At 42.3% G+C, this 24,191-nt stretch overlaps 1 protein-coding gene across 1 annotated transcript in view; it reads left to right on the top strand.

The window, feature by feature from the left end:
- Nucleotides 1-808: 808 nt before the first annotated feature.
- Nucleotides 809-24,191, top strand: part of LOC126281388 (CD82 antigen-like) — a 112,262-nt gene continuing 88,879 nt past the window's right edge. Inside the window, exon 1 of the mRNA XM_049980314.1 lies at nucleotides 809-951. Within this exon, the coding sequence (XP_049836271.1) occupies nucleotides 892-951 (60 nt within the window). The 5' untranslated portion in view covers nucleotides 809-891. The remainder of the gene's footprint in view (nucleotides 952-24,191) is intronic.

Genomic DNA, 24,191 nt, shown 5'->3' with positions numbered 1-24,191 from the left:
ATCTTCACAAGGATTTAAAGTCACTTAGTCTTGTACAAAAGGGTGTGCATTATTCAGGAACGCACATTTTCATTAACTTGCCAGCAGCCATACAAAGCTTAACAACCAATGAAATTCAGTTCAAGAGAAGCCTAAAGGATTTATTGGTGGCCAACTCCTTCTACTCCATTGATGAATTTCTCAGTAAAACCTTGTATATAAGTACAATATAACTTCTGCACAATTTCAGTGTAGTAATGTGTTCATTGAAAATTTGTGTGTGTGTGTAAGTACAATCTAACTTCTGCACCATTTCAGTGCAGTAATGTGTTCATTGTAAATAAGTATTATAGTAGTTGTATTACATGTTTATTACCTTATAAATAAATAAAAAACTTTTTTATTTTAAATTCAGTGCATTAGTATTTGTGATATGACTCTTTCATATAGTGTTAATTAAAAATGACGATCATTCCACTTGGGACCTGAGGAATGATACATTAGCTTATTTGTTTTAGTTGTAAATATTTGTAACGTATTGTTGTTTTTCTGACATGTTCCACATCCTGGAGGACCTCTTCACTACGGATCAATTGGAATGAAAGTAAATCTAATCTAATCTAAACTCGACTTCTCGGCGTAACTCATAGTATGTTATTTTGACAAGTTCGTGACTCCACAGAAGGAGGTGTGCGGCCCATTTCCTATCATACGTGACAATAGCCCCGGGCAGAGTGGTGCTGCGCAGCGCTGTGGTGTGGTGTGGTGTCGGCACGCTGCGCTGCGCCACGCCACGCCACGTCGGAAGCGGCTACTGTGCACTGGAGTGTGTGTCCTGTACAGAAGTCACGCCCAGCCGACTAACCCGGCGCAGCGCAGCCCTGCGCTTGCAGTCTGCGCCCGCGCGCCGAGATGCCGAGCGACCTCCGCATCGGGAAGGCAGTGCTGTTCTGCTCCAACAGCGTATTCGTGGTAAGCTACTGGCAAGTGCTACTCGCTGTTTACACCGTGTTCCTCTCCAAAGGACTAACTCTCTTTTTTCCATAGAATATGCAATGCTTTAATTTATCTTTCTGAAGCTAGTTTCGAGCGGAGTTTGTTATTAGGCGGTACCTGACCTAAAGGAAAGGACCGTTATCACATGTTATAATCAGTAATACGAAAGCTTATAAGCAAAATCATCAATCAGAAGATGGTTTGGGCACCACAATGCTTTATTAGGCATGGTCCTGCTGTAGGTTATATTACCTTTCTCCGACCTTTACCCAGCCATTAATGGGGGTGGGGTCTACAGTTCAGCGTGGATTCCGAACCACGGTGCAGCTCGGCATTTTTCACATAAACAATCATTGCCAGAAGTGAAATAAGTGTTAAAGCGAGAGCTGGAAATCCTAGGATTGACCGGAGATCGAAAACGAGACCTATGGACTTGTAATCTGGCACTTTATCTCTGAGCCACACAAAACAAATAAGATCTAAAATTTATATTTTTTATTGTATAAAGGAAGGGTAGGTCACTTTCTGTCCCACTGGTTCTTTTATTGTCCTTGTATATCCAGCTTTCAACTATAAACAGCCATATTCAGTGCATTTGAGTGACTTACTTTGTTTTCTTATGCATATATCCTAGCAAAGACATATGGTGGCATCTACTGCTGCGAATTTGTTGGAAAATAACTCACTCAGATGCACTGAAGATGGCTGTTTATAGCTGAGAGCTGTATACACAAGAGTAATAAGAAAAATGTGGTTGATACTGAGTGCTGTGTTGACTTACGGTAGCTGTGTACACCTGTTCCACATGGAACTGTTTTTACTGTATGTTAAAACATCACGTTAAACGAATCGAATCATTACCGTTTGCGACTTACTCATCGCCAGATGATATGTTGATTTATAACATAGTTTCCTAGTGACCGAGCGGTTCCAGGCGCTACAGTCTGGAACCGCGAGACCTCTACGGTCGAAGGTTCGAATCCTGCCTCGGGAATGGATGTGTGTGATGTCCTTAGGTTAGTTAGGTTTAAGTAGTTCAAACTCTAGGGACTGATGACCTCAGAAGTTAAGTCCCATAGAGCTGAGAGCCATTTGAACCATCTTTTCCTCAATTTTTTTACTAGCTACCTTTTTCGTAAAACCTTTGAGCTCAGTGAAAGCGACTCCCTAGAAATTACACAATGGATTTTTATCCCAGTTTTCATAGCCATACCAAGAGTGGCACATGGGCAAATGGGGTATGAAATTGACCATCGTGAAGTCTAGGTTTGCAATAAAAAGATGTAATTGCTTCATACTAATCAGCGTAATTAAGAAAGACTTAATTGACCTGAGGGAAAATTTTTGGCAGAAAGTTCACAGCCGAACGAGGAATTGGAAATGGACAACTGTGATATCAAATCAACCAGCGCGAGGTCAAGATTAAAAAAAAAAGTTTGAAAATAATCAGGGTACATAAGAAAGACATAATTAATGGCCTGAGGGGAACTGAAACATTCCGCCAACAGCTGCTGCTAGCTATAAAAATGAAATGTCAAAACGTACGCCTCTTCAAACTCCAGCTATTTTGTGCATAAGAAGCTACATTGGTATAGAAATTGTGCAATTCTTTCTTTCATATTAAAAACATAAAATAAATATCAAATTGCAGTGTAATCTGAAACTTCTCTAATTTATTCATGTAATATTAATAATAATACAAAACCGATCGGTATTATGATCAAAAAATGGGAAAAAGTCCTGTCAAATATTTTGTGACATGATTTGCCTAAAAGTAGGAAGTGAAACAAATCTGAGAAATATTTGATGTACCACATTTACGGTACACGATTTCCAGCATCATTCAAAGGCGCAACAAATGTTTCTCTAAGCTATTTCATTTCACAAAACATTTGACCACATTTTTTTTCAAACTTTTCTTTCCTTGTATACAGTTCATTTAACATCTAAATCTACATCCATACTCTGCAAAACAAAGTTTATGACAGAGGGTACTTCTAATTGTACCAGTTATTAAGGCTTCTTTGCCCTCCATTCACGTACGGAACACGGGAAGGTCGGTTGTTTAAAGGCCTCTGTGCAATGATGTAAGTAGTCTAATCTTGTAATCACGATACTACGGCATCGGTACATAGGGGGTTGTAGTATATTTCTAGATTTGTTGTTTAAAGTTGGTTCTTGAAACTTCGTAAGTAAATTTCCTCGGGACAGTTTGCGTCTTTCTTCAAGCGTCTGGCATTTCAGTTTTTTCAGCATTTCTGTTTACACGAGACACACCTTCCCGAAGACGAAAACCGAGTTTCGGAAATATTTTTTTTTTTTTTTTTTTTTTTTTTGCTGTCGTGTTCACCTGAAGCGCTTTTGCTAAGAACGGTAAAATATCGGTTTTCCGATCGTCAGTTGTTTGTGTAAAACAGCCACTGCAAATCAGCCGTTCCGGTTTCTGGTTTTGTCAGCACAATGGCTGTTTCTCTTCAATTAAAGAACAGAGGTACACACTTCACTCTCAGTTTAATATTTCTACTTCTCCGTACTGCAGCCGGCCGCGGTGGTCTCGCGGTTCTAGGCACGCAGTCCGGAACCGAGCGACTGCTACGGTCGCAGGTTCGAATCCTGCCTCGGGCATGGATGTGTGTTATGTCCTTAGGTTAGTTAGGTGTAAGTAGTTCTAAGTTCTAGGGGACTAATGACCACAGCAGTTGAGTCCCATAGTGCTCAGAGCCAGTCAGTCTCCGTACTGCACAAAAAGTCACTCCGTCCAGATTAGACGCAAATTTTTAAAAACAGCCTCATCGTTGGAAAATCTCTTTCCTCCTGGGGCTCTTTCAGCTCGACGAAAAGATGGAAATCGCGTGTACAAGATGTGGACTGTATGGAAGATGATTCCCTAACCTCCATCGAAAACGTTGAAGGAATGCTTATGTTGTGTGCGCCATGTGCATTGTTGCATTGTAGTGCAAGAGAACAATACTCCTGCATAATTTTCCACGCCTCTTGTTCTTATGACGCTGCGCAGTGATGTAAGTGTTTCACAGTACGAATCGGCATTAATGGTTTCCCCTGTGTACGCAACTCCTTCGCTGTTTATGAACGTAGTGGTCGTGACCTTCCCTGCTCATGGCGCAATTTCGCGTGTCTTCCGCGGAGGCGAGAAGGTGTGTCTCCGTTCCGTAGACGCTTTGTTGTAGGTATGAAATGATGGACCTATGTCTTATCGCCCATAATGATGCGGCCTGGGAAAGCATTGGCTTGCACGGAGTAACCCTCAAGGAAGTCCAGAGAAGCCATAACCTTGCGCCCTTGCGTGCTCGTAACAGTAATTGCGAAACCTAGTGCGAACACAATTTCCGATACTGCAGTCGATGTAGAACGACGGAATGAGCACTGCCTATTGAAGTGGGCACCTACTAAACGATGTCCTGGGTTGCTGCGAATCGGTTTCCCGAATGTCTGGACATTGTCGCCTGTGTTGATTATCGACGATCTTTCTTCCAGATCAGTGTCATCCACTTCAAGTATCAAATTGTTGCCAACAGAAACTACGCTTAGAAGCGACATTTCATTTGATCCGTACACTAGCAGAATTTCACGACGAATAAGTGTTCAGTTTAGCCGTTTTTCCGCACTTCGGAGTATGTTTCCGGTTGCCGAACCATTTCACTCGCACAGTGCCAAGCACCTGTTACCCGCACCGCAACAGAAATGCGTCTGCAGGAAATCCAGAACATGTTCTCTCTTCAGACTATGCGCCACTTTGTCGACCAATGGCCATCGCGTTGGACGACATGTGTAACTTACTTTTTGAACTACCTGCGTGTTTCATGATACGCATAGTGGCTATTCTTGACAAAACCGAGACGGTGAAAATAAGTTTGTCTGTTGACTTTCCAGTAGCGTTTTGTCGGAAAACAGCTTCGTCATGACACCTTCAGTTCGTTATCGAAGCCCCGTAACTGCGACATTAACATGCCGGACAGTCCATTGGTGCATGCTGCTGATTTCCAATATATACGATATCATAATAAACTAACTTCCATATAATATTTACGCTGCTACATAATGTTGTTGTTGTTGTTGTTGTTGTTGTGGTCTTCAGTCCTGAGACTGGTTTGATGCAGCTCTCCATGCTACTCTATCCTGTGCAAGCTTCTTCATCTCCCAGTACCTACTGCAACCTACATCCTTCTGAATCTGCTTAGTGTATTCATCTCTTGGTCTCCCTCTACGATTTATATCCTCCACGCTGACCTCCAATACTTAATTGGTGATCCCTTGATGCCTCAGAACATGTCCTACCAACCGATCCCTTCTTCTGGTCAAGTTGTGCCACAAACTCCTCTTCTCCCCAATCCTATTCAATACTTCCTCATTAGTTACGTGATCTATCCATCTAATTTTCAGCATTCTTCTGTAGCACCACATTTCGAAAGCTTCTATTCTCTTCTTGTCCAAACTATTCATCGTCCTTGATTCACTTCCTTACATGGCTACACTCCATACAAATACTTTCAGAAATGACTTCCTGACACTTAAATCTATACTCGATGTTAACAAATTTCTCTTCTTCAGAAACGCTTTCCTTGCTATTGCCAGTCTACTTTTTATATCCTCTCTACTTCGACCATCATCAGTTATTTTGCTCCCCAAATAGCAAAACTCCTTTACTGCTTTAAGTGTCTCATTTCCTAATCTAATTCCCTCAGCATCACCCGACTTAATTCGACTACATTCCATTATCCTCGTTTTGCTTTTGTTGATGTTCATCTTATATCCTCCTTTCAAGACACTATCCATTCCATTCAACTGCTCTTCCAAGTCCTTTGCTGTCTCTGACAGAATTACAATGTAATCGGCGAACCTCAAAGTGTTTATTTCTTCTCCATGGACTTTAATAGCTACTCTGGATTTTTCTTTTGTTTCCTTCACTGCTAGCTCAATATACAGATTGAATAACATCGTGGAGAGACTACAGCCCTGTCTCACTCCCTTCCTAACCACTGCTTTCCTTTCATGTTCCTCCACTCTTATAACTGCCATCTGGTTTCTGTACAAATTGTAAATAGCCTTTCGCTCCCTGTATTTTATCCCTGCTACCTTCCGAATTTGAAAGAGAGTATTCCAGTCAACATTGTCAAAGGCTTTCACTAAGTCTACAAATGCTAGAAACGTAGGTTTGCCCTTCCTTAATCTAGCTTCTAAGATAAGTCGTAGGGTCAGTATTGCCTCACGTGTTCCAATATTTCTACGGAATCCAAACTGACCCCCGAGGTCGGCTTCTACTAGTTTTTCCATTCGTCTGTAGAGAATTCGCGTTAGTATTTTGCAGCTGTGACTTATTAAACTGATAGTTCGGTAATTTTCACATCTGTCAACAGCTGCTTTCTTTGGGATTGGAATTATTATATTCTTCTTGAAGTCTGAGGGTATTTCGCCTGTCTCATACATCTTGCTCACCAGATGGTAGAATTTTGTCAGGACTGGCTCTCCCAAGGCCGTCATTAGTTCCAATGGAATGTTGTCTACTCCGGGGGCCTTGTTTCGACTCAGGTCCTCCAGTGCTCTGTCAAACTCTTCACGCAGTATCGTATCTCCCATTTCATCTTCATCTACATCCTCTTTCATTTCCATAATATTGTCCTCAAGTACATCGCCCTTGTATAGACCCTCTATATACTCCCTCCACCTTTCTACTTTCCCTTCTTTGCTTAGAACTGGGTTTCCATCTGAGCTCTTAATATTCATACAAGTTGTTCACTTTTCTCCAAAGGTCTCTTTAATTTTCTTGTAGGCAGTATCTATCTTACCCCTAGTGAGATAAGCCTCTACATCCTTACATTTGTCCTTTAGAAATCCCTGCTCAGCCATTTTGCACTTCCTGTCGCCCTCATTTTTGAGACGTTTGTATTCCTTTTTGCATGCTTCATTTACTGCATTTTTATATTTTCTCCTTTCATCAATTAAATTCAATATTTCTTCTGTTACCCAAAGATTTCTACTAGCCCTCGTCTTTTTACCTACTTGATCCTCTTCTGCCTTCACTACTTCATCCCTCAAAGCTACCCATTCTTCTTCTATTGTATTTCTTTCCCCCATTCCTGTTAATAACTCCCTTATCCTCTCCTTGAAACTCTGTACAACCTCTGGTTCATTTAGTTTATCCAGGTCCCATCTCCTTAAATTCCCACCTTTTTGCAGTTTCTTCAGTTTTAATCTACAGGTCATAACCAATAGATTGTGGTCAGAGTTTACATCTGCCCCTGGTAATGTCGTACAATTTAAAACCTGGTTCCTAAATCTCTGTCGTACCATTATATAATCTATCTGAAACCTGTTAGTATCTCCAGGCTTCTTCCATGTATACAGCCTTCTTTTATGATTCTTGAATCAAGTGTTATTCATGATTAAGTTGTGCTCTGTGCAAAATTCTACTAGGCGGCTTCCTCTTTCATTTCTTTTCCCCAGTCCGTATTCACCTATTACGTTTCTTTCTCTCCCTTTTCCTACTACCGAATTCTAGTCACCCATCACTATTAAATTTTCGTCACCCTTCACTATCTGAATAATTTCTTTTATATGATCATACATTTCTTCAATTTCTTCGTCATCTGCAGAGCTAGTTGGCATATAAACTTGTACTACTGTAGTAGGTGTGGGCTTTGTATCTATCTTGGCCACAATAATGCATTCACTATGTTGTTTGTAGTAGCTTACCCGCATTCCTATTTTCCTATTCATTATTAGACCTACTCCTGCATTACCCCTATTTGATTTTGTGTTTATAACCCTGTAGTCACCTGACCAGAAGTCTTGTTCCTCCTGCCACCGTACTTCACTAATTCCCACTCTATCTAACTTTAACCTATCCATTTCCCTTTTTAAATTTTCTAACCTACCTACCCGATTAAGGGATCTGACATTCCACGCTCCGATCCGTAGAACGCCAGTTTTCTTTCTCCTGATAACGACATCCTCCTGAGTAGTCCCCGCCCGGAGATCCGAATGGGGACTATTTTATCACGTTGAAATTGGGTCCCCAGCTGCGACAAGCTACTTAAATGACTTCATCCCACCTCCCACTGTCAGTTTTATTTCATTTTTTGTACTGCAGTACTGTTTCGGTCTTGGGCCATTTTCGGGTACCTGGACATCTATAGACAACAATGTGCCATCGCTGATTTTTGGGAAGTATATTGTCTACAAATGTTCACAAACCTGGAAAAGGCATAAGGTTGAAAATGTACAGTAACGTAACAAGTGAAGTAAAATTGACAATTGGAGGTGGAATGTATTCAAAATATTTTACTGCGTGGTCACAAACAGTCTGTAAAGCTTGTTGCAGGTAGTAGCGCTCGCAAATTCAAGCAATTGCACGCTCTAAAATTGGTAATGCACAGACATCTGTGGGTCCGTGAGTTACCACTTGTTCAAATGCTCATTACCGGTTAAAATGTGCCTTTTTAGGAAGTGATAAGTGTAGGCTAGATGAGCAGAAACTGCGTTTGTTCGGTTTGAGGAAACCAAACGAAGAACACTTTTGGAGACGTGGCAGGCTGCTTCAATTTTCGCGCACAACGGCCTGATTAGCTAACTTCAATGCTAATTAAATCGGAAACTGTGCAGCGTATCGAATTTTTTTCTTAACAATTATTTCTCAGCACAGCATATCCTGCAACAACCATACAGGCTTTTCAGACTGTTTCTGACCACTCTGAGTGATAGCGTATCCACATGTTCTTTACACTGGTATGCAGGGCGTATTTATTTATTTGCTCTTATACCTCTGTTTTGCTGCCTAGAAGGAAAAGCCGACCGCACAACCGCTACTACAACCGAAGCAATGAGAAAAATGGGAAGTATATTAAAATTAATACCGAAGACTGACATAATTGAATATACACAATACATAAAAACAAAAACTTTCCAGCAAATATGAGTCGATCTGTGAGGTAATTGGAAAAGTGTCGGAACAATCGGTGACTGACTTCGCTACGAAATTTTGTCGCAGTTAGTACAAATATATTTTGAATGCTTTTTGATTGTGTCCCCATCTAATTGGGCTCAAATTTCTTATACTTGTTACAGGAGATAATCCACTTGTTCTCGCATTTGAATGAAATAATGCACTCGTCTCCGGAAGGAGTTGTGGGTTCTTTTATATACCTCCAGAACATTTCGTAGATCTTGATAAGACTTCAGTTCGCTGCTCTTTTTCTTCAACCGAATGAACGGGACTGCTCTGCACTCTACTTTTTACCTCCCTATACTTGATATCTGTGTCAATGCAATGAATGTCTTCCTCCTTTTCAAGATATGCTGTCCTAGTGTTGCTGCAGAGGACGGCAGTAAAAGGAATCCCACGGTATATCTTGACTCCAGCTCTTTTTCTGGATGGACCTTGGGCCGGGTACTTTCTCCCGCTACTCTGCCTTCACCTGTGCTCGTCCTCCATCTTCTTTTTATACTCTCAGTGCACTGTCCTCCGTAAGTCATGTCTTGTGACAGCGTTATCGTTCTTGGCTCGATTCTATCCGTATTCCTCGAAAAACTCTTCTATTGGCTACTGCGAAGCAACAGCCACTCTGAGTCCCTCGGAATTCCCATTCATCATCATCATAATCATCATCATCATCATTTTAAGATGACCGCAGGCTGAAAAATTTTCTCTGTTTACGCTATCACTCCTATTTGGTACGGATCCCGTACTGATGAACAAAATTCAAATACTGGTCGAACAAGTGTTTTGTAAACTACATCCTTTGATGATGGACTACATTTCCTAAGAATTCTTTCAATGATTTTCAGTCTGGCATCTGCTCTACTCGCTATGACAGCATATCGTTTAAGAACAATATAACGCTACTTTGGGGTGCCGCAGATAAAACTGTACATTCACTCGATGACTGCCTGGCAGTTACTACGAACTGTGGCCATTCCGACAGCAAATCACGAATCCAGTTTTACAGTTCAGATATAATCCATAGGCACGCGATTTGATTAAAAGCAGCTTGTGAGAATCTGTGTCAAAACCTTCCGGAAATCCAGAAATATGGAATCAACTTCAGGTCACTTATCAACAGCACACATCACTTCGTACGAATAAAGATCCAGTAGTGTGTTCATAAGAACGATATTTTCTGAAGTTGTGGCTTATTATGTGTCAATAGAGAGTTTTTTCAAGTTATTTCTAAAGTTCAAACATTGTATACAATCGAAAATCGTTCTAGCGCCATGTTAACTATTCCTGGGTGCCGTAACACATGCCCGACCAACCTGTCCCTATTGCTAAATTTATGTACTTATTTATTAATTTCCTTTTACTTCATTACGTCGTCCTTTATTCCTTATCTTTGTATTGTAAAAGCTACAAAGCTCCTCGTGCGCCTGAAGACAGTCTCTGCTCATCCTTAGCAGGGGCATGTACAAGGCAAATCGACCTATCTGATATAATTAAGTGGACCTTTTATCAGCAGATTTGTTGATGGAAACTTACGGCGTTTGCAATACAAAATAATGCAAAGACTGCCTACAGGAAAATTGTTACTGTCAGTCATGTTACAAGAACTGTAACGAGAGTAATACTAAGAAGAACTGAAAAGAAACTGGAGGAGAAGACTGGGGAAGACAAGCTTGGATTTAGAGAGGATAAAGGAGCAAGTAACACTATAGATTGTGTGATGATGACGGGAGAAAGAATGATAGAAATGAACAAGGAGGAGTATATTTGTGTTACCGACTGGGAGAAGATATTCGATAGAGTCACTGGAGTACATCGCTGAGAATTTTATAAAACGGCAGAATAGCCTGGAGTGACAGAAGGTTAATGAAGGAGATGTACACCAAGCAGGACGTAAGAGAATAGAGAATAAGGAGATGGAAGAGATTAGCATTGGAAGCGGTATAAGGCAAGAATGCTCAGTGACGCCGAAGCTATTTAACATATACGGAGGAGTAATGATGTTAAGGCCATAGAGGAAACAAAAGACATTCTACACCGATGGAAAAAAAATCGCAATACCAAAAAATAATTACTGTAGAGTAATGATATTTTGGGAATACCTCTGTCTAGGTAACATATTTAAGTGATTAACATTGGAAGCTCACAGATTAATGTAAGCGCGAGGTAAGCCACTGCAGATGTGATATGTAGGTACGTTAATGCATTGTGTTGACGGTGGCGGATGTCAGTTTATGAGATGGAGTTCCTTGCCTATTGTGCTTAGTCAATCAGCACAAGGACGGTTAATGCTGGTTGTGGATGACGCAGCAGTTGTCGTCCGATAATGTCCAGTATGTACTCAATTGGAGACAGATCTGGTGACTGAGCAGGCCAAATTAATATGTCGACACTCTGTAGAGCATGTTGAGTTACAACATCAACTGTGGGCGATCGTTATCTTGTTGGAAGACACCCCGTGGAATGATGTTCATGAATGGCAGCACAAGGGGTAGAATCACAAGGCTGAAGTATAAATTTGCAGTCAGGGTGGATGGGATAATCATGAGAGTAGTTCTGCTGCCATCCAAAATCGCACTTCAGACCATAATTCCAAGTGTAGGTCCAGTGTATGTGGCCCGCAGACAGGTTGGATCTAAGCCCTCACCTGGCCTCCTTGTAACCAATGCAGTGCCATCTTTGGCATCGGGGCAAAACCATCTTTCATCAGAAAACACAACAGACCTCCACCTTTTCCTCCAATGAGCTCTCGCATGACACCACTAAAATCGCAAATGACGACGGTTTGGGGCCAGTGGAGTGCATGCTACAGGGCATGTAGCTCGGAGCTGTCCTTGAAGTAACTGATTTGTAATAGTTAGCTACGTTATTTTGGGGCCAACTACTGTTCAAATTACTGCTGCAGATGCAGTACGATGTGCCAGAGCCATACTCCGAACACGGTGGTCCTCCCTTTCGGTAGAGCCACGTGACCGTCCGGAGCCCGGTCTTCTTGGGACAATACATACCCATAACCATCGCAGCCAGCAGTCATGTACAGTGGCTACACCTCTTCTAAGTCTTTCTGCAGTACCGCAGAAGTAACATTCAGCTTCTCATAGCCCTGTTACATGACTTCGTTCAAACTCAGTGAGCCGCGCGGGATTAGCCGAACGGTCTAAAGCGCTGCAGTCATGGACTGTGCGGCTGGTCCCGACGGAGGTTCGAGTCCTCCCTCGGGCATCGGTATGAGTGTTTGTCCTTAGGATAATTTAGCTTAAGTAGTGTGTAAGCTTAGGGACTGATGACCTTAGCAGTTAAGTCCCATAAGATTTCACATACACACACAAACTCAGTGAGGTGTTGACAATAGTGTCTTTGTCACCTTAAAGGCATTCTTATTAACATCAACTCACGTCGTCCATTCTCAAAGGTAGCTAACGCTCCCGACCATTACAGTGCATATAAAGCAAACCTGATTTGAATAGTGGCGCGATTCTTAAGTGACTGGCGAAAATATGAATAGTCATCATCTTTCAGATGTAGAAACACGCGCTTTTTTTCCTCAGAGTATGTGGAGGATACTGGATAAATAGTTTAAAATACGAAGATGATCAAGCAGTATTAGCGGAATCAGAAGATGAGCTACAGAATATGTTTTGCAAGCAGGGACGAAGAGTATGAAATGAAGATAAATTTAGGAGAGAAAAAAAGGGATGAGAATGAGCAAGAAGGAAGCACCAGCTAACATGCTCTTAAACGGAAAAAAGATAGAACAAGTAAAATCCTTTCTGTACCTTAATTTCAATACTATTAAACCATAGTATTGAAATTAAGTTGTACAGAAGAAATAAGGAGGAGGGCATCCGTGGGAAAGAGAGTTACTAACAAGTAGAGTAATTCCAATGGAGCTGAGGAAGAGATAAGCTTATTAATAAGTCAGGAGTGCAATACAGCAGTGACCCGTGGACAGTTAAAAAGAAAGAAGAAAATATTTAGAAAGTTTTGAAATGTGGCTATGGAGAAGGATGCTTAAGGCGAAGTGGACTGACAGCCTTAAGAATGGAGAAATAATGAAGAAAATAGGGGAAGAAAGAAGATTGCTGGAAGTTATCAGAAAGACGAACACCGTTTGGCTGGGATATATACGCATAGAAATCGTCTGGAATAAAGAAATATAGAGGGAAAAGTGGAAGGAATGAGAGGAAGCGGTAGGAATTGGAATGATGTACGACATTCGAAATAGACGAACATACAAATACATGAAGGAAAATGCTCTGAAGACGACACGATGTAGAGTCTCCAGTTGAAAACTGTCTTAAGACAGATGCTATAAAGAAGAAGACCAAGAAGATGTTTCACTGTTTTCAAGTTTCCTGGAATAATCATAGTCCTTCATATAACGCAGAAGTTAAAAAGTTAGATACGACACGATCTGTACCGCAAGGTTTTATAGGATTTCGGGACGGGGTCCGTCGATTGTAAGTGCTTCCCCATGTAGTGTCAAACTTGGCGTGTAGTGAGTAGGAATGGAAGAAACGTCAATACATTTGTCAAAAGAAGTATAGAAAGCCATTTGAAAGTTGCAAATCACGGAGAGCAGAGTACCAGACTGCATGTGGTCAAACTTGCTAACAGTTTCTGAATCCATATGGTTCATTTACCTCACAGCGAAACAAGGAGCTCTCACAGAAACTGCTACCTATGTTTCCACGTGAAGCGTGTGATTCCCGTCTTCGAAAAAACTGAAATGTCATTATAAACGATTGTAGGAATACCGCTGAAATACTGTGTTCACCGTTGTCGTATGGTCAGGAACCGTAACTAAGTAGGGTTTTACAAAGCCTCTTCTATTGAGGAAACTGAAGTACAGTAGTCGGTTGGCTGATCACACGGTACAAACAAGTTGGTGCAAACATTGACTCTTCTTGATTTGTGATGACTGAGACTGGATTTCCACAATTTTCGGTGACAACTGAAATGAAATAAATTCAAAACAACCGAAGGAAGCCCTGAGATCCGTAGTATGATTTCATTGCAATAGATTTGGTATGAAGAAAAGATATTATTATCTATTACAGTACGGTTTTGTTCTCAAAAAATCCATTTTAAAAGACATTCCAATCTTTTCCACCTACATTGCTTCAACGAATTTCTTCTAATGCCTCTCGACTGAGTGTCCTATAATGAACTGTACCAATGACCTGATATTTAGGATCATCAGAACTTAAATCCTGGTGCGGCTACGTTTCTCACTTGTTTTCCTATACAGTTATCGCACTTCAACATCTGTCTGTAATGAAGACTATATTTCACAAGTCTTCTTTCGGTGAATGGCGGAGGGTACATCGCGTACTAGTATCATTTTCCCCTTTGCCGCTCCATTCCTTAATTGTGCACGGGAAGAATGCATATCGGTAAGGCACCGCATAAGTAAGAACCTCTACGATTATCCAGTCATGGACAGTTAGCGAGATGAACACTACTGGCCATTAAAATTGCTGCACCACGAAGATGACGTGCTACAGACGCGAAATTTAGCCGACAGGACGAAGATGCTATGATATGCAAATGATTACCTTTTCAGAGCATTCACACAAGATTGGTGCCGGCGGCGACACCTATAACGTGCTGACATGAGGAACGTTTCCAACCGATTTCTCATACACAAACAGCAGTTGACCGGCCTTGCCTGGTGAAACGTTCTTGTGATGCCTCGTGTAAGGAGGAGAAATGTGTACCATCGCGTTTCCGACTTTGATAGAGGTCGAATTGTAGACTATCGCGATTGCGGTTTATCGTATCGCGACATTACTGCTCCCGTTGGTCGAGATCCAATGACTGTTAGCAGGATATGGAATCGGTGGGTTCAGGAGGGTAACACGGAACGCCGTGCTGGATCCTAACGGCCTTGTATCACTAGCAGTCGAGGTGACAGACATCTTATGCGCATGGCTGTAATGGATCGTGCAGCCACGTCTCGATCCCTGAGTCAACAGATGGAGACGTTTGCAAGACAACAACCATCTGCACGAACAGTTCGACGACGTTTGCAGCAGCATGGACTATCAGCTCAGAGACCATGGCCGGTTACCCTTGACGCTTCATCACAGATAAGAGCGCCTGCGATGGTGTACTCAACGACGAACCTGGGTGCACGAATGGCGAAACGTCATTTTTTCGGATTAATCCAGGTTCTGTTTACAGCATCATGATGATGGCATCCGTTTTTGGCGACATCGCGGTGAACACACATTGGAAGCGTGTATTCGTCATCGCCATACTGGCGTATCAACGGGCGTGATGGTATGGGGGGACAATGGTTGTTGTTTATACGTCTGGGTCACCTCTTGTTCGCATTGACGGCATTTTCGCAGTGGACTTTACATTTCAGATGTGTTACGACCAGTGGCTCTACCCTTCATACGGTCCCTGCGAAACCCTACATTCCAGTAGGATAATGCACGACCACATGTTGCAGGTCCTGTACGGGCCTTTCTGGATACAGAAAATGTTCGACTGCTGCCCTGACCAGCACATTCTCCAGATCTCTCACCAACTGAAAACGTCTGGTCAATGGTGGCCGAGCAATTGGCTCGTCACAACACGCCTGTCACTACTCTTGATGAACTGCGGTATCTTGTTGAAGCTGCATGGGAAGCTGTACATGTACACGCCATCCAAGCTCTGTTTGAGTAAATGCCCAGGCGTATCAAGGCCGTTATTACTGCCAGAGGTGGTTGTTCTGGGTACTGAATTCTCAGGATGTACGCACCCAAATTGCGTGAAAATGTAATCACATGTCAGTTCTAGTACAATGTATTTGTCCAATGAATTCCCGTTTATCATCTGCATTTCTTCTTGGTGTAGCAATTTTAATGGCCAGTAGTGTATATTGGAGGAGGTAATACGCTGACAGAAAGAAAATCCCAACGCCGAGAAGTAGTTGTGCGGGGTAAACGGAAGTTGGTAAGCGTGTTCCACCTGGAAAATGACGTCTGTTCACATTTCGCGCCAATCGTGAAGAGTGACGCTAGTAGCGCCACTATGAGGTTGCAAATCAGGTTTGCCACAAATACGCCCGGTAACGGTCGTAAACTTTACTTATCTTTGAGATTCAACGTAGTGAGTTGATTTTAGTCGAGAATGCCTTTAAGGCGACGAAGATGCGATTATTAACATCTTACTGAGTTTGAACGAGGTCCTGTAATAGGGCTACGAGCAGCTGAATATTCCCTCAACGATACTGCAGAAAGACTTCTCAGGAACGTAGCCACTGCATATTATTGCCGGTAGCGGTGATCACGGGAATGCATGGTCGCAAGAAGCATTGGCTCCGGACAGCCATGTGACACTCACGAGAGGGAAGACCATCGTGTGCGGTGTATTACTGTAGCACATCGTACTACGTCTCTAGCAGCATATTGAGCAGCAGTTGGCAGAACAGTGACACAATGAACTGTTACAAATCGGTTACTTCAACGACAGCTCCGACCCAGACTCCCTTTTGCGTGCAATCCACTGACCCCAAACCATCGCCACTTGCGATTTCAGTGGTGTCAAGTGAGAGCTCATTGGAGGTAAGGGTGAAAGTCAATTGCGTTTTCTGATGGAAGCTAGTTACGTCTCGGTGCCAGTGATACTGCGCGCTACATATACTAGACCTACACCTGGAGTTATGGTCTGAAGAGTGATTTCGTATGACAGCGAGAGCACTCTCGTGGTTATCCCATGCACCCGGATTTCAAATTTATACGTCAACCTGGTGATTCTACTTGTCGTGCTGCCATTCATGAACATCATTCCACGGGGTGTCTTCCAACAAGATAACGATCGCCCATGATGTTGTAACCCAACATGCTCTACAGAGTGCCAACATACAATTTGGCCTGCTCGATCACCAGATCTGTCTCCAATAGAGATCGTGTGGGATATCATTGGACGACAGCTCCTGCATCATCCACAACCAGTATTAACCTGACCAAGTGCACCATTCCCCAAACCGACATCCGACACATTGTATTTAACATTCTGGCTGTTACACCGATTGTTAATGTATCAGCAGCAATTTACATTTGCAATGGCTTGTCTTGGGCTTACATTAACCTGTCATCTTGCAATTATAATCTCTTAAGTGTGTTACCTAGGCAAATGTATTCTCGAAATTTCATTACTCTATATTAATTATTTCTTTGTAGTCGGATTATTTTCCGTCAGTGTGTGTTACCTGATAATGCTCCGACGTGATGTTGAACCCTAAGTTTACTTCCCTCCTTGAGAAAATCTCGAGATTGCTATGAACATCATGACTGGAGAGCAAATGGACAAACAACGGAAAGGATTCCGTAAATTGACCGAGGAATGTGAAATTGGTAGTCACTTTTCTGTCGGCCGATGAGTCAGACGTGTACATCAAAATCTACATCTACACTCCGCAAGCCAACGGTGTGAGTACTTCCGGCACCACTTTGTTTAACACCATTTTCTGTTCCAGTTACGAATGACACGTGGGAAGAACAGTTGTCGAGTTAGCTAGAATTACTCTAATTTTCCCGTTATTGTGATTTCGCGAGATAGACGAGGGGTAAGGAAGAGGAGTTAATGTCCTGTCGACAAGAAGGTCATTAGAGATGGAACACAAGCTCGGATTAGGGAATAATAGAGAAGGAAATCGGCCTTGCTTCATCAAATGAACCATCCCGGCAATTTATTTTAACTGGAATAACGACAAAATACCTAATGCATGAGTAAGGGCTACTTGTAGCGGTCTGACGGCACCAGATGCCTAAGCTACGCAGCCATGAACCGTGACAGATCATACGTTTGTTTACACGAGAGAGCAGCTTAGATAAACAGAGTATATAAGGTGTCTGTGATAGAGGTATAAAAAAAAACATTTTATTATATTTCAGTACCTATTAAGGTTTATAGATTTATTTGTTCAACACTGTATACAGGGGCTTAAAAAATTTATACATGTTTTACAGTTCAGTGAGGGCACCGTTTGTAGCTCGACAGATATCGAAACACTACTCCGCTTCTCGCCACATGTTCATAAGCATGACAGGTGTTAAGGCCCCTACTGCGGCTACATTTCAACAGCAATGGCCTCTACTGCGGCTATGATCCGTTGTCTAGGATCTCCCAGATCTCGGACCCTTGTTCTGTAAACAATATCCTTGATAAACCCCCATGTACTGAAATCCAGCGGAGTCATATCGGAAGAGCGAGGGGGCCAGGCAATGGAGTCTCCTTTCTGATCCAACGCTCAGGAAACGTCTCATCGAGAAATTTGGCAACATTCCCATAATAGTGGGGTGGGGCACAGTACTGCTGGAAGATGACATCGGGATGATTCTGTGGAAGTGCATAGTTTGAGGTAGGTATGCCCTATCATTGTAGGCACTACCAAAAAAAATAGACCAATTACACCATCTTTGTGTAATCCAAACCACATACTAACTTTTCGTGTGTCCCTTTTTTGCACAATCACTTCTCCTGGAGTCACACTTCCCATATTCGACGGTTATGTCGTTTAATGTTACCACCTGCGTGAAAGGTAGATTCATCATTGAACAGCACTGCATTGAGGTAGTCGTTCTTTTCGTCTATGCGATGCAACATTTCAACAGCGGTGTCACATCGTCTGAGGTGATCCTCAGGCTTGATGCGATACAAAAGTTGGAGCTTGTAAGCACCCAACCGCAGAAGTTTGTGCACAATATCGTGCATCGTCGAAGGGGGGACGGCTAGTCTCCTACTAGTTTTTCTAACGGACTTGGTGGGCTTCGAGCGAATGCTTCGCGCACACGTTCCACGGTCTTTTCAGTCACATGCTCTGTACTATTTTCCAGCGTTTGAACAAACTCGCCGTTTCGCGAAGGGTTTTGTTGCATTAGTAAATGGATTTACGCATGAAAGGGATCCATGTTGAATTCTCTCCTTCCACGCCGCTGAACACGTGTTACAGATCTGAAATCTGCTAACCATAGCACACACTGCACCGTTCTTTGTGACGTCCACATGTTGTCAGTCAGCAGTACATCTGCCTACTGCACTGTAAACATTTGTGCGTGTGCGCCATACGACTCAGCGCTGTTCACGAAATTAGGATCACCTCTTGGAGAGTGTCTCTAACGATTGCGTATTTACCCAAAAACATAAAATATTGAGTTCTTCCGTTATAAGCATTTGATTGTGTATACCTCTTGCCCGGGCAGCCTTTAGCTGCCTGTAGGCACAATGACTACCGGCTCCCGTAATATTATTAACAATCTACTGAAGCACTAATCTTGAGTTTTGTTTTACTTACGTAGCAGATGGTATCAACCGCTACGTGAGGGAACAGAAAGTGCTTGCTGAAGGGGAAAATAAATTACTTATACCTTCAACATTTTTGCTTGTATTTTCCACTGTCGTCTCGTGTCCTAGTCTTAAGTCAACAAAAATCGGTAAAAATCGGAATGCATCCCTGAATTAGCATATTTGCTCCAGCACCCGCTGGTCGACCCTTCAGTTTCTGCAACACCGCGACGAGATAGCAGCAGGAACTCCGTTACAGGACATGAGCGAGCTGTATAGGTGGCAGTAACTGCGTGAAGCAAGAGCACTGTTGCACGTATATCGTGTTGGCGATAGATGTCTTTTCGGTTGCAGTCGTTTCCTTACGGTGATAATTGGAAGAAAAGACGCAGTAGAAATGAGACTGTGACAACGGCTTACGTTTACAGTTGCCGACCAAGGGGATCTCTATAGGCAGAAGACAGGGACTTCCGAGGTATGAGAGTTGGGTTGTTTGGGGAAGGAGGCCAGACAGCGAGGTCATCGGTCTCATCGGATTAGGGAAGGACGGGGAAGGAAGTAGGCCGTGCCCTTTCAAAGGAACCATCCCGGCATTTGCCTGGATCGATTTAGGGAAATCACGGAAAACCTAATCAGGATGGCCGGACGTGGGATTGAACCGTCGTCCTCCCGAATGCGAGTCCAGTGTTTAACCACTGAGCCACCTTGCTCGGTGAGGTATGAGAAATCACATACTTCTTCCAATTAATTCATAAATCTTCGTTCTGTTTCTTCTCCTTCTGCACCCTTTGAATAAGGCAATGTTGCTTGTTCCTGCTTTAGAACATACCTGATCATTGTTTACAACTTCTTCCCTTAGGCCTATAGTACAACACTCTTCTTGGGATGCTCTCCTTCGGCGTTCTATCAACATGCTGTCTTCCATCATTTTATAGTTCAAAGTTTTTCCTTCCAAACAATTTATTTCTAGTTCTTTCCTCAATTTTTCATTTAAAAATTTATGTATTTTTCATTTTTTAGAGTTTCATATTTCAATCGGTAAAAACGGAATCCTTGCAGGATCACTTTGTTGCCCGTCTCTCTTTGTGTCTGTTAACACACCATGTTTCACGAACGGGTAGACGTATCAAGCTGAAATTTATGCCACATACTAATGTCTATTTTCTCATGCGGTGAAAAATATTTAAACTTCTATGTCAGTGACATAAAACAAACGGTCATTTATGTCATATATTTTATTATTAGAAAACTCATTCATTAAAACCTCTGGGATACTTCCCGTTGACCTGGAATCTTGAAATTTGGCAAGAAGCGGGGTTCCACAGTACAAGTAAAAAAAAAAAAAATCAGAAAACTGTTAATTTCTAACTACATCACAGAAAAAATATCCCTTTTGTCATTTGTTGTATGACTTCGAACTTAAAACAGTCTCGAAAATCTTGGACTTCCCGGGGGCCGATATATTGACAGCATTAATGTCGATAATAGGTAAAAATCATAGAGATTCTCGATTCCCAGGATGGGTGAACTATCTATATGCATAATTAGGTTTTAGTGAAGCCTGAAATTATCAGAGAGGAGACAGCAGTCTTAATGTAATTTATTAAATGATATTTTAAGGTAAAAACGTTTAATGCCTAGATCACAATTTTCCTATTGGAATAAAAGTACCATAATCAGTGTCGGTTGATTTGTACAACCACCTTCAGATTGTTTAAAACGTAAAAAAGTGGCGAATATGCACTGTAAAGCATCATTACCTGCAGCGATGCAACGATATTCATGATTCACCGTCAACAATCCAGGTTGTAGACCGTAATCTCTACGGTAATAATGAAGGAAAATGGCCAAATGTTACAGTGAGAACAGTATATGCAACGTTTCCAAAAATTATTAGCCTTACCGTAGCCTAGGTTACCTGCATGGTGTATGAAATAGTCTTCTTAATAACATACACACAGGCTGAAGAATAAAAGGAAAGTGCCACAAGCTGACCAGCCTGACAAGACACGTCAATAATGAAGTTGATGCAGGACCCTAGTGAGCGAGTCGTACTCGCACCTACCAATTTTTTACTTTTTTATTTATTTTATTTTTGTCCCTTCTCTTCTTGCGTTCTTGACAGAAGCGCATTCAACACCCTCTTGGTACAGCGTAGTGAGGACTATACTTCTCGTAAGGTTAGTCTCATTCGTACACGGGATGTGCTGCTTGGTGAATATGTCAGTACGCCAACAACGGCATCCTTGCAGTTCGTTACCTATTGTTAATGAGACGCTGAGTAGTAGCGGTAACAACTGCTGAAGCTTTCTCCGCTAAGCTGGGCAAGAAAGACGGCAAGGTACAAGCCTGCAGTACAATCCTCCCTTCTAATTTCTTTTCAAAGTAAGTTCCACTACGCTCAAATAATCACTTCATTCTTGAGGACCAGCCAAAAAACCATTTTCTCCATCCTAATTTGGCAGCATCCGCGGTGTATTACTAGAAACATTAAGAAATTCCATCCTTTCATCCTACATGCCACGTGTGAAAGAAGACAAAACCACTTAGAGCACCAGCGCAGTCATAGCTGTAGAGAGCTTTTTAAGCCTACTGCACCTACGAGTAGGTACTCAGTACAAATTTTTTATCGGTATAGTACAGCACAGTTGTGAAGAGACTACCAACTTTTGGGTTTAGATCTGGAATGAGTTGTTTCAAATGCCTCTGTTACTTTATGTAGGCAGTATTCTGCATTCACGTAGCGGTTTTCTAAGAATGAGCCACTAAATCAGTTAGCAGAAATATTAGAGAGGCCAACATGCAGCTTAAGACTGATGGTACTAACAGTTTTGGAATTTCGACAGTATAATTATAACTGGTGTTAATGAAAATAAAGAGAAGAATCTCACGAGAAAAAAATTATGATCAAATTACAAGTAAGCTCAACAAATTATACTTCAGTCCGGAACCGCGCTGCTGCTACGATCGCAGGTTCGAATCCCGCCTCGGGCATGGATGTGTGTGCTGTCCTTAGGTTAGTTAGGTTTAAGTAGTTCTAAATCTAGGAGACTGATGACCTCAGGTTTTAAGTCCCATAGTGCTTAGAGGCATTTGAACCATTTGAACAAATTATAGATACGGAAATACTTTGCAAAATGATTAGTGTGGAGCGCATTTCTCTACAGACGTTAAAATTGGACACTGTGGTAACAAGAGATTAGTTGATTGGAGACCACATAAATGTGAATTCAGCAAAAACTTAAAATAAAATCAGTTAGATGAAATTGTGACATGTGGAAAAAAGTTAGTAAATTGTTCATTATTGCAAAAGTAATCGTCATAAATGTCAATACATTTATCCCAGTGTGAGACAAGACGGTCAAAGACTTCATAGAAAAATGTTTGCGATTGCCTATGAAACTACGATTTTACTCAGGCCTCCACGTCATCGTCAGAAGTAAATCGACGATCACGAATGTCTTTCTCCACAGCACCAAAAATATGGAAATCTTATGGGGAGAGATCGGAAATGTAAGGAGGATGTGTAAGGGGTTCATAGCGTAACTTCTGCAATGTGGTCGAAGCGAAATGCTAATAAAGTGCCCGCCCACGTGTTACCAAGGTTGTTTCGAGTACGCTGCAGAAGTTTCGCTGGGAATCCCTTACACATCCTCCGAACAGTGCCGATGCCTAACCCATGCGTTTTCCATATTTCTGTAGCGTCTCCGTCGAACAATCTTACTGCGAGGATTTTACACGGTGAATCAGAACTCTCGTAAAAAAGGGTTCCAAAATGCGTACCTTGAAATGAAATATTCGTATGGCATCAATGGCCAGGAGTTCTTCGGCTGCCTGCTGTGAGTCTTTTTTTACTTGACGCCACTTTGGCAACTTGCACATCGACGATGATGAAATGTTGATGATGGCGACATAACACTAAGTCCTCGAGTGGATAAAATCTCTGACCCGGCCCGATATCGAAACCTGACCCCTTCATTGCAGTCAGCCACGCTGACCGCTTTTCTTTTGCCTGAGTGACAACATTGTAGTTTATTAGTACAACATATAAAATAGAATACAACCAATCTGAGGATACCCTCCAGTAGCACAATGTAAGAACGACGGCCACTCGAAAACGTCATAATATAAATGCTGTCTGGTCCCAGCTCTCCATAGTGGCAACCCAGGTACGCCTTCTCGGAATACAGTTTTGTCCAGTGGTCCCCTGCGAAATTCAGGTCAGTGTTCATCAGAATCAACTTCTCTTACCCGGTGCTGCCAAGCTGCGAGGGGCATCCTTGAATACACAGTTTAAGTAATTAACAAAAGTCTGACGATATTTGGAATATTACTGCAAATCGTGTCGTTCCTATAAGAAAGTCCAAAAGTCAAGCACATCTTTGAAACCGTCCCGAAAACGGTAGTATACTGAAATTCTTTTGATCAACTTCATCACTTGTGTCTTTGATTGGGGAAAGTAGGTCTCAACCGGAGGAAGGAGCATTCTGGAAGGCACTTGGAGATAGAAGGCAAGCATCTTCTGAATTAGAAGCTACATTTCCGCGGAAGTTCCTCATTCCATGTGATGTTCATCCATGTCGGTCTCGCGATACCATATGCACGTTGGCGAGTCAGCTAGAGCAATGTCGAGCAGCCTACATCTCGCAGAAAACTTTTCATTGACCCGGAGGTGCCAGGTGGCGTGGATCTCCGTCGTGAAATATTTTTGGTGAGTCGCTCGCCACACCGCAGGCCGCTGGCGTTTTTCAACCATATTCCGAGGGTGATTCGTCTCCAAAAGGTCGCACGCGTTAATCGCCGGCGTAAGGGAAATTCGTGTACACATCTATAATCGAGGAGTCATGTTTTCATGTGGGAGAGACCAGGCGCGACGTGAGCGAATGCAACAGGGGACAGGCACAACAGAGGCGCTAGCTCATCAACGAGGAGACCAGTGAAACTTTGTCGACGATGGGTCCACATTTTGAGCATGGTGTTG

This window comes from Schistocerca gregaria, chromosome 7, assembly GCF_023897955.1.
Source record: "Schistocerca gregaria isolate iqSchGreg1 chromosome 7, iqSchGreg1.2, whole genome shotgun sequence".
NCBI classification, from domain to species: Eukaryota; Metazoa; Arthropoda; class Insecta; order Orthoptera; family Acrididae; genus Schistocerca; species Schistocerca gregaria.
Note: the sequence above shows the minus strand (reverse complement) of the source record. Positions and strands in the feature narration are given on the sequence as shown.